Below are 10,694 nucleotides of genomic sequence, written 5' to 3'. Positions count from 1 at the left end.
GGGGGGGGGGGGGGGGGGGACGTGGCACCGTTTCTTTATCCGCTGGCGGGCGTCTGGGGGGCTCCGGGCTCTGAACGCGCCTGTCCGTGGCCTCGGGGCGTGTGCGTGCGTGTCTGGGGGCCACGCTGCCGGGCCACAGGCGGGCTCACGTGCTGGGTGACGCGGCCCCGCCGCCTGACACGACCGCCCGCGGTGCGCGTGGGGCCCCGGTCCCAGGCTCCTTCCGCCTCAGCCATCCCGCTGGGCGCGTGCTGGCGTCTCGTGGTGCGTTCAGCTTGTATTTTCCTGATGATGAATGGGACCCGCACCCTTTTGTGTGTGTCGGGCTTCGGTGTCAGTCTGTGAAGCACCTGCTCGTGGCTTTGCCAGTTTTCCGTTGGGCCGGTGCTTTATCTGAGCAACGTGGAGAAATCCTCTGGACATTCTGAAAATGGGTTGTTTGTCGGATACACATTACAGATCCTATTTTCTTTCCATCCTGCGAGCTTCAGTTTTATTCTCTCAATGGTATCTTTCTGATGAATAGAGGTTATTTTAATACAGAAATGTATTGTTTCCTTCATTATGATTGGCAATGTGAGTCTCTTTAAGACAGACTCCAGGTCATGCACTGTGTTCTTGCAGCGTCTTTGTTTCACTCCGCGTGGCTGGATCGGGAGGTCTTCTGGAACCAATACTGACGCCGGCTGTGGGCGGGGTTGTGACGCGTGCTTTCCTGTGTGGATGGGCCTTGATCCGCACCACGTACTAGGCACGCCGCCCGTGTGGCAGCTGGGAGCTCAGTCGGTCAAGCGTCTGACTCTTGATCTCGGCCAGAGCCATGACCTCCTGGTTTGCGGGACCAATCCCCGCCGACAGCACAGAGCCTCCCCGGTAGGCTCTCTCTCTGCCCCTCCCCTGCTTGCTCTCTTTCTCTCTCTAAAAAATAAATAAATAAATAAACATTATAGAAAGAAAGACAGACCATCCCTCCCCCTCTAACAGACGCCTGTGGAACGGCTGTATGGCGTCCTGGACCCCCCATCCTGCCCTGCCTGTGACACGTCGACAAGCTTCCTTCACCCCAGGGAGACGAAGATGCCCCACCTCGAAGGGAGTCACAGCCGGCCCGGGCAGAGGCCGCAGCAGGGAGGACGCGGGAGAGAGAATCTTTAATCTTCATCCTGCCGTCCACACACGTCACGGAGTCCCTGCATGAGGCATGAAAGAAAAGTGACGACACAGCGACCGAGTGCAGTGCAGACGGCGGTTAGTATTCTGACACCTGACCAGCAAGTCCCTGACGAGAGCCTGGACGGTACCACAGTGGGCGTAAGAATGTCCTCAGCTTTACGGTAAATGTTCATTCGGACGTAAGCCCAAGGTTTGCTTGCAGGCGACTGGCCTGCACTTGGCCTGCGTGCTCCGAGCAAGGGAGTCAAGAAGACCGGCCGGTCACCTTGGAGGGAGCGGTGTCCCATGTCCATGTGCTGCCGCCAGGCGAGGTGATCTGTCGGTGCTTGACTCCTCCCGCCAAGGGCCAGCAAAGTCAGTGCTTGGTTAACTCTCTTCACGCCATCGAATGCACTTTTAAACGAGGCACGCGGTCCCCTCGTGCTCCCACCCGCCGCCCCTGGACGGGGATTCTCTGGACGACCATGGGAACGGGAGGAGGGGGGCGGCACGCCCACGCCCCGACGGAAGCCATGCCGAGGACGGAAGCAGGGCTGGACCCGGTGCTCATCCCAGCCCCGGGCGCGCCGCTTCTCAGATCAGATGACAACTCTGCGGTTTTGACGATTCCTGAAAGAGTCACTAAGTCCTGGACAGAACGTTATTGCTGGAGGTCAGCCGTGCGCGTGCGGTTAATCGCAGGTACGGTTCCCTTTCCTTTGTCAAGGAAAGCGCTCAACGAACGAGGCCAAATCAGTAACTCAGAAGCCACCCGCGGAGAGAACAGGCACGCCTGGATGTGCCTGCCGGCGCCCAGAGACCCGCTCCATGCGTCACGGTGCTCGTAGAATTCCTGACGCCCCGGCTCGTCTTCTCTGGGACCAGTGCCATCTGATGCGGCGTCTCCACCAGCCTGAATTAGCACTTTACTCCTAAGCGGCTTTATCATTAAAGCCCGGTTCCACCACCAGCGATGTGCTCTTGGCTCTACTCACTCGTTTCCTCCACGGACATTTGTTAAGCGACCTGAATGCGCAGGGCACTGGAGCGGGGCTGAAATATTGTCCCCGGGAGGAACAATGTCTTGAACGTATCAGATGCTTAATAAATCCTTGTGGAGTGAACGAGTGAGGAAGTGAATGCACCAAGTCTGAGACGGGACGACTCTGAACACCCTTCTAATGAGTGTGTAGGTAACAGTGAAGGAAGCCAATAAACACGATGATTTCAAACAGCACGAGGTTTCCTGAAGGAAGGTTTTCCCGGCAGAGGGGAGCAGAGGCACTGCCGGAGTTAGCACAGCCGGGAGACCTCCTGCAGGACGTGGTGTGGGGACAGCTCAGGATGAGAGCCCCTGGCCTAAGGAGCTGGCAGTGCCAAGGTCCTGAGGTAGGAGTGCAGCGAGCACAGCAGGAGGGCCATCCGGGGAGTGGCGGGGGCCCGGCTGGGTTAGGGCCGTAGACGCTGTGAGCAGGGCAGGTTCTAGCTTCCGTATAACGTGAGGCCGGTGGACTGCGGCACGCCGGGAGACGACGTGACTCGCCACGATCCGATTTATGTTTCACAGATCACCCTGGCTGCGGCGCGGAGACTGGGCTGAAGGGAAGGAAGGGTGGAAGCCGGGAGGCTGGTCCAGAAACAGCGGAGGGGAGACGACTGTGGCCGCGGTGAGGGCAGAGCCCGCAGCGTGTCACCTGGGGTGACTTCCTGACACGGGGCTCGAAGCGCAGGCTGAGTGGTGGTCGTGCAATTCCTGGAGGAGAGTTTGGAAGGAACGCTGTGGGGACAGGGTCTCAGGCTCTGCTGTGGACGCGCTGCCCCTGAGGCCCTCTGCCTCTGGTCCCCAGAGGGTAAAGTTTGCCAGCCCAGGCCCAGTGGCTTGGCCCTGCCCACCTTGCCCACCACATCCTGCACTGAATACTTCCGCACGAGGCGCCCTGCAGCGTGCGGGCGCAAACCTCTGACCTCTCTGCCTGGACGCCGAGACTCCGCTCAGGACCGTTTTCTATAGAAAGCCTTTGTATCAGTCAGTTTAGGCCACGATGCGCTAACAAGCAACGCCCAAATCTCAGACCAGCAACGGTTCATCTCCCACGTCGCACGCTCGCGTGTCGGCACAGCCACGCTGCCCGTCTTCCTGCTCACAAACCCAGCCTCACTCGGGCTGCCGCCTCGGCCTGCCGCCGGAGCCGCGTCCCGCGCCTGGTGTCCACAGCCAGCCTTTCCTTCCTGGAGGTGCCGTCCTCTGCTCACTTCTCCCTGTCCCGGTCTCCCTGTCCCCCTGCTCCCACCGTCCATGCTCTCAGACCTGGGGTGGCCGTGGGGACCCTGGTGACTCCGTGTTTGTCCCTGTCCTTCCAGGACCCCTGACGTTCATGGTGTCCGCTCTCTCCTAGAAATGCCGACAGCACGGGTCACGAGCTGCCTTATTTGTGCTCACAGGCCCGTTGCTGCATGAGGCCACTTGTGTTCTGGTGTCCATTTCTCCGTCGGAGCGCCGGGACCACGCTGCCTTTATCCATGACGCACGCAGATGTTCGGGAAGCTGGAAGGCTACTTCTCCCTCTGTTCTTTGTCAGAACTACCGCGGCTGCTCTTTCAGATTCAATATCCCTTGTCAACTTGGAAATCAGTGCTCCACGTTAATTTAAAAAATTTTTGAGCGTGTCTGATACACACTAGGTGATTCAAATCTCCGCCTCACAGAGCAAGGAGCCGTCAGCCAAAGCGGTTCGCTTCCCAGACTCCTCCTCCCTCCCCTGGCTCACCGCCACCTTCTCCTGTCTCCTTACGGTGAAGACCTTCTTCTACCCCCTGTGAGGCTCACCCCTGCAGCCCTGCTCTGCACCCGGGTCTTCTTATTTTGATTTATGTATTTATTTTTACAGCCCCGGGGGCTCTGCACACCGGCAGCCCCCACCGTGGACCAGCTCTCAGGCTCACAGCTGCCGCCTTTTACAGCCGGCCCCTCAGCCCGGCCCTTTCCCAGCATGACACGGACGCACCGGGCTGCCCTCGCCCGCGTCTCCCGGCTCTCCTCAGCCTTCTCTCCTTCCCCGTCCCGCTCTGGCCACTCGGGGACCGCATCCAGGCCACACGCACATGCGTCTTCCTTGGTTCTGGGCCTGCAAGCGCTGCGCCCTTTCCCCACGCTGCCCCAGGCTCCTGCACCCCCGGATCACGCCTGCCCTGGAGAACTCGATTCACATGACCTCCCCCTGAGGCGTGGCGGGCCCCCCGCAAGGCCCTCCATCACCCCCACAGTTGCGGCCCTGAGTCGGAGTGGACTGTCCCCCACGGGACTGGGAGCTGCCCGGAGGCGGGGCCCGGAGTCACCCAGGAAGACCCGTCCCTGTCACAGTCCCTGCACGTGACCGATGCCGGCTTCCCGTCACGTTACCGGTCTCTTTCCCGGGGAAGAAGGAAGCCGGAAGGGGAGGGACCCATCCACACGGCCGCAGTTTGCCCACTGGCAGGGGCTCTCCCGTCCTCTGCTCGCCTCGCTTCGGTGGGGACGGTGGCAACACGGCAGTGCCCCAGGGTGGCCCCTGACAGAGCTGGACAGGTCACCTGGCGCCCCGCCCATCACTCTCTCCTCACTTCACAGGTATCCTTCTCATGGGCACGGAAAGTCACTTCCTCCTTTTCCAAGGCAACTGGGACTCCCACCAGCCCACGTCACCTCTTCCGGAATCTTCCCTCTACCGGGCCAAACATCTGTTGAGCCCTTGCTCTGTGGCCCAGAGACCGGCGCTCCCAGTTCTGCGGCTGGTCTCCCGGGGCCGCGGTCTCTGATGACGCTGGGGCCTCGCTGGCTGCAGTCCGACAGATCGCGCGCTGGGCGGCCGCCGCCTCCAGGAGAAACGCTCGGTCCTCCCGGAACGGGTGACGCTCTGTCCGGCGTCCGCCGGGGCTCCGGCCTCGGGGAGCCTGCTCCACTTCCTGTCTCACACGACGACCCGGGTCAATGAGGAGGTCCAGGCCATGGCAGCTTCTGAAATTATGAGAATTAAGAAATCGTATAGGGAACAAGCACAGGAAGTTCTAGAGTCGCAAAACTTGGTTTCAGTCACCCCAAAGGGGAACACCAGCGGGAAGCCACCCTCCATTCCCCAAATGTCTTTATTTTACAATGAATTAGAGTCAAAATTTCTGGGCGTGTGTGTGCGTGTGTGTTAGCTGAAGGTGCCTCTGTGGAGGCAGGGGTGCGGGGGTGTGGGGACAGGTGTCAGGGATCCTGGGAAGCCTTGTGAAGTGAGGTGGGAGGAGCCAGCCACACGGCCCACGGGGAAGGGCATTCTGGGAAGTGAGAGGAACGGTCCTCAGGGCCGGCAAACAGAAAGGGGTCCGTTTGGAAAACAGACTAAAACAAGCAGAAACGAGCAAACACTTACGTTCCTCCTCAAATACAACCATGCATCACCCTTCCTTCCTTCCTGGCTCCAATCGCATTATGGCTGGACTTCTCTTAGCACCTGCCGGCACTGCCCAGGCGGACCCTGCGAGATGCCATTTCTCACTCCCCCATCCCCATCTGGGACCCTCCTGTGGGACGCAGGACGCAGTGTCCCCACACCGTCCTTGCGTCCGGTCCCCCCGGACCCCTCACCTCACACGTCTCATTGAGGAGCAGTGAGGGGGCGGCCGGGGAGCATCTTGTGAGGAGAACAGAGGTCCTGGCTTTGCACCAAGTCCCCAGCGTCCTTGCCCCCAGGCTCCCTGGGTCCCAGGAGGGGGCTCACACACTCCTGTTCTCAGCCACCCCCTCCTGCAGCCAGCCCGCCTGGATGTGGGTAAAGCCAGCACAAGGGGCAGTGACCCACACGCCCAGGGTCCAGGGCCTCCTGGAGGGCGTGCGCCCCCTGCCACAGGCGCCAGGCCCCGGGTGGACGCTGACGCGCAGCACGGAGGAGGGAAGGGCCCGCACAAGGCTTCCGCTGTCGCCTCCTCCCTGGGGGCCTCACCCCCCCCCTGCCCGTGCCCCCTCACCGCCTCGCCAGCAGCGGGGAGGCCAGGAGCAGGTGAAGGGCAGGGCGCAGGGAGGCGGGTCCTCGAGGAACATGAAGGGGCCCTCGGGGCGGCAGACTCCCTCCCCCCACGCCCGGAGGCAGAGCGAAGCCGGCCCGCAGCCAGCTGTTATTTACACCGCTGAGTGATGGGCGAGGTCAGGGGTGTCGGAACAGGCCAGATGACTCGGGAGAAGAAAGAAATGAGGCTGAGACAGAGACAGAGACGTGTACTATCTTTGTAAACCCTGATGCCTCTGCTAAAAATAGCCCCCAGCGTCCGATGGGAGGACGACACAGATGACAAAGTTATTTCACATCTGTGTTCTGCCAAAGCTGCCGGCCCACCTGTCCACCACCTCCGTTCCATCTCAATTTTCGGCGGCTGATTGCAGCAAGGATCACAGCGGCTGCGCGCTGCTCTACCCCACCCCCCACCGCGGGTGCTGCCACCCATCTTACCTGGAGTCTGAGGGCAAGGGGTAAGACGAAGTCCAGTGCTCACTTCCAGTCTCACGCTTTCTGAACCCCAGAAATCACGTGGGTGGCTGACAGCGCGGACGGGCATATGGCGTTTCCATTTCTAGGAGTTGCGTTTGGAATTTGTCCTGCTCACAGCAAGGCACATCCTGCCTGTGGAATGATGGACAGATGAAGCAGAGAGCAGCAGACATTCCACTGGAATGTTTATAATTACGGTCTGAGATCAACCACCCCACAAGATGTGGGGGGAAACTCCACATGACTTTGAATATATATCAGCTCTTACCTGCATGAGAAACACACTAGCATCAGTGAGCAAAGAAGACAAAACAGGAGTTGTTTTTTTAAGTCATATGGTGAACGTGTAGGAAGGATGTGGAGACGGGTGGGAGGGGGCTGCCCGTGGGGAAGACTGGAATTGGTGACCGTGCTGTTTCCCCTGGAGCATCCTCCTCACCCTCCCCACCCGCCAGCCTGCCTCTCTCTCCTGCTGGCAGGTGGGACGGGGCTGGGAAAGGGGGAAGCTGGCAGCGGGCAGTCCAGATTCATACCTCCAAAGATGAAGCACTAAGAGGAAAAAAGGAGCTGCTCTTCTCCAGCTCAGATTGGAAAAATCTCAGGGCAGGACTGTGATTGGCCCACCTTGAGCCGCTTGCCCACCCATTGGACCAACTGTTCAAGGAGCCGGGGATGTGATTGGCTCAGCTTGGCAGGGGTGGGCGGGGCTCTGTGACTGCAGGAGGTGCAGTACTCCTCATGGCCGCTGGGGGGCTTGCGCGTCAACAATGACTGAAGCCCAGGTTGGTCCCCCATGGCCTCCATCTAGGTGTGCAGAGTGGCTGCTCAAAGGTGGGGCAAGCTTGAAGGTGTTTACAAAAGCGGCTTCCATTCGGAATGGCCCCGCCCACTTCCTGCCGTGGAGAAGGAGGAGCTAGTGTTCTGGGGAGATGCACTTTTTAGGGAAGCAAGATGCCTCCTTAGGAAAATGGTTTTATAGGCTGTAAAATGTTCACTAGGTCACACCGTATTTTCTGAGAGAGGCACAGTGAGGATCACACCCTTCGACTCCACAGGGGACGGAGAGAGGGGCTCTGCCTTGGAGTTGGGGTGAAGAGTCAAGGCTGAAGTAAGCAGCGCTTCCTGGGAGCCGTAGAAGCAGCATCTGCAGGCTGAAGCAGCTCTCATTTTACTCCCTTTGAGTTGGGGATGGTTTTGTGACAGTGCCCGACCTTGGCGGGGTTCCAGGGAAGCAGGGACATTTGCAGGAGGCTCCGGGGACCACGGACTGGAGAGCGGCCTGGTAACACACACTTGCAGCCACCGAAGCCCCGGGCTTTTCCCACCCTGTGACCTCTCTTCGTGGAATTTCTCCTTAGGAACCAAAATAAAATAAGGCAAAATGAAGGTAGTCACCAAGCTCTAATCCCTACCCGAGAATTCCCCGGGCCAGGCTCACGTCTTATTTATCACCGTGTCTCCAACACGGTCTCTCTCGGGCCGCAATCCGTTAACATACCGCATGAAAATGCATTCCCGGCCGGAGGGTCATTTCTACGTGAATCGTGCAAGACCACGTCGGTGCGAGAGGACGGCGCGCTCCGAATGAGAACCCCGGAAACGACCCGGTCGTGTGGGAGACGGCTCCCCTCACGGGTCCGGGGGGAGACAAGAAACAGAAGGTGCAAACATTGCTCCGTGCTCCGGTGACAAGTATGCAAATGTTATCTAGGTTTCTGGACGCGGAGCAGAAAGCCAACAGAAAACAAGCAATCATTGGTTGCTCTCTAGGGGCTGAATTCCCTACTGGACAGGCCCTTACCATGTATGCACTAACATGTTCGAAAACAATGGCTACGTTTATGAAATGTACTGTCATGGCGGGATGGCCAGCGGCACCGAACGTGTGAACACGATGCACGGCACACAGGTATACGGGTGTGTTCAACACAACATAAACAGAGACATCTTCTTGTTAGGATATTGTGATTTACAATAAAAAATTTATATCTGGTCTTCATCCCTCTTCCTGGCACAGGGCTCTTAAATCCATGTCGTTTCCCAAGTGACCAGAGCACCAGAATCTCTTGTTCTGATACTTGGTCTCCACCTTGGTCCCCCACACAGCACTCCTGATCGTCTGTTTTAACGAGGCGACGCTGGGTGGCTCCCGGGTGGGGACGGGACACAGGGGAGACGCAGCCGCGGTCAGAAGCCTGGAGCGGTCAGGTCTCCCGGGTGAGGGGCCGGAAGAGGGTCCCTCAGGTGACGGATCATGTCCACGCGGTGACGCCTCCACAAAGGCCCCAACAGCAGAGGGCGGGCGGACACGGGGTGGGGGGGCTGGCAGAGGGGCGCCCCCAGGGTGGCTGGGAGCTCCGCCCACGCCCCGCCCATCCGGGTTCACCGCCTCCTCTATCACGTCCTTGTCTAAGGGACGGGTGAGCCCCTCCTGCAGGTGAGGGAACTGGAGAGGGGGTCGTGGGACCCCCATCTGGAGCGGGTGACGGCCTGGCCTGTGACTGGCGTCTGAGGTGGGGACAGCCTCCGGGTAGGGGACGTCACACGTGACTCACACGGCAGGACTGCCAGCTGGTGCCACAGTCTTCCTTGGGTGGGGAGGACTCTGCACCCCTGGGGTGCGGCGTGTCCCCAGGGGCTTCCGTGAGAGTTGTGCCAGAGGAGTGCAGGTGGGCCGCGCACCTGTCCTCCAGGTGTCCTACAGGAACGGCCACGTGGGCGGCAAGGCCAGGCAGAGAGCAGGACGTGGGCCCCTTGTCACAAACATCACTGTGAGCTTCACGATGGCTGCAGCAGAGTGTTACGTGGGGTTTTGACCTTTTAAACGTGACTCTCTTGACAGTGTGGAGGTTAGCGCCCCGCGGCACCCTGGTTGTGCCCGCGGGCTGGGACTGGCTCTGTGCACGTGGGTTCTAGTGTCCAGGCCTCCCCGCTGGCCCCATCTCTCTGGGCCTGTCCAGTCACACTCTGGCCTCCCTGGCAGCACCCGCCCCGGGTCAGCTCCCCAAGCCGGGAGCAGCACCTTGGGCCTCCGCGGCCCCTTCCACGGCCCCCACCCAGTCAGCTCCCCAAGCCGGGAGCAGCACCTCGGGCCCCCCCGGCCCCTTCCACGGCCCCCGCAGCTGGGACCACGCCTCCAAATTACCATCTGCAGATTCAGCCCGGTGCAGCCTCCCCTACCTTCCCATTAAAATACTCATAAAAAAGATGGAAAGGAGAGAATTCACAGCAGTGGGGACATCATGCGTAATAAGCCACCATATGCCAGAGCTCCGGGGATGACGACGGCCAGCGTCCGCGGCACAGCTGACGCCCCGAACAGGCCTGTGGCTCCGCGTCCAGCTGGGGCGGCTGCAGCTCGGGCTGCAGCCCTCGGGGACAGGCTTCTGCGGGTCACCTGCTGCCCCAGCCCTGGGGAAACTGGGAGGCCTCCCTTGCCCACCCCCAGCTGACCCCTGCCTGCCCAGGTGCCTCTCCAGGTCCCTGTGCTTTCCTTGACCCCTGGGGTGGGGACTCCTGTCTCAAGCCCAACTCCCCAGGACCCACCCAGCTATCTCCCATCCCCTCACCCCTGCCCACGGCCACAGGCAGGCAGGGAGGCCAGGCTGTGCTAACCAGACCCCTTCTCCCCACGCTAACACTTGGGGGTCCCAGGGGGAGGGACCACGGAGGCGGACCCCCAGTGGTCACTGACCAGACAGCTCCCCCCAGGCCACGGGAGTGGTGACCCCCCACGCCCGTCTCCTCCGTTTCATTCCTTCCTCCTGCCGCACAACGGCCATCCCCACCCCCTGCAGGGACCACACACAGTGAGGACCAGCAACCTGGGTCCCGTGAGGTCCCCGTGTCCCCAGTGAGCTGTTGGTGGCATCTGTCCCAATGCTTCGGCTCCCTGGTCAAGCCTTCACCTCCCTGCGCTTCTTTTCAGACGGGCACGTCCAGTCCCCACTTTGCTCCCCGCTCGCTCTCTCGGGCCAAGGTCACGTGACAGAAGTGCTGGAGACCAGACACCAGGGGCCCACACTGCCCGGGGGC

At 60.5% G+C, this 10,694-nt stretch overlaps 1 protein-coding gene and 1 long non-coding RNA gene across 2 annotated transcripts in view; one reads left to right on the top strand and one right to left on the bottom strand.

Moving 5' to 3' along the window:
• The window catches only part of LOC115300834 (basic proline-rich protein-like), a 9,070-nt gene extending 3,756 nt beyond the window's left edge, over positions 1-5,314 (top strand). Inside the window, exon 3 of the mRNA XM_029950391.1 lies at positions 4,760-5,314. Coding sequence (XP_029806251.1) covers positions 4,760-5,123 — 364 coding nt within the window. The 3' untranslated portion in view covers positions 5,124-5,314. The remainder of the gene's footprint in view (positions 1-4,759) is intronic.
• LOC115300837 overlaps positions 4,510-10,694 on the bottom strand; it is a 105,396-nt gene continuing 99,211 nt past the window's right edge. The window contains exons 2-4 of the long non-coding RNA XR_003912878.1: positions 6,621-6,791; positions 5,547-5,651; positions 4,510-5,146 (exon numbers count right to left, since the gene is read on the bottom strand). This is a non-coding gene — a long non-coding RNA (uncharacterized LOC115300837). The remainder of the gene's footprint in view (positions 5,147-5,546; positions 5,652-6,620; positions 6,792-10,694) is intronic.

This window comes from Suricata suricatta, chromosome 9 (genome assembly GCF_006229205.1).
Source record: "Suricata suricatta isolate VVHF042 chromosome 9, meerkat_22Aug2017_6uvM2_HiC, whole genome shotgun sequence".
Classification (NCBI taxonomy): domain Eukaryota; kingdom Metazoa; phylum Chordata; class Mammalia; order Carnivora; family Herpestidae; genus Suricata; species Suricata suricatta.
Note: the sequence above shows the minus strand (reverse complement) of the source record. Positions and strands in the feature narration are given on the sequence as shown.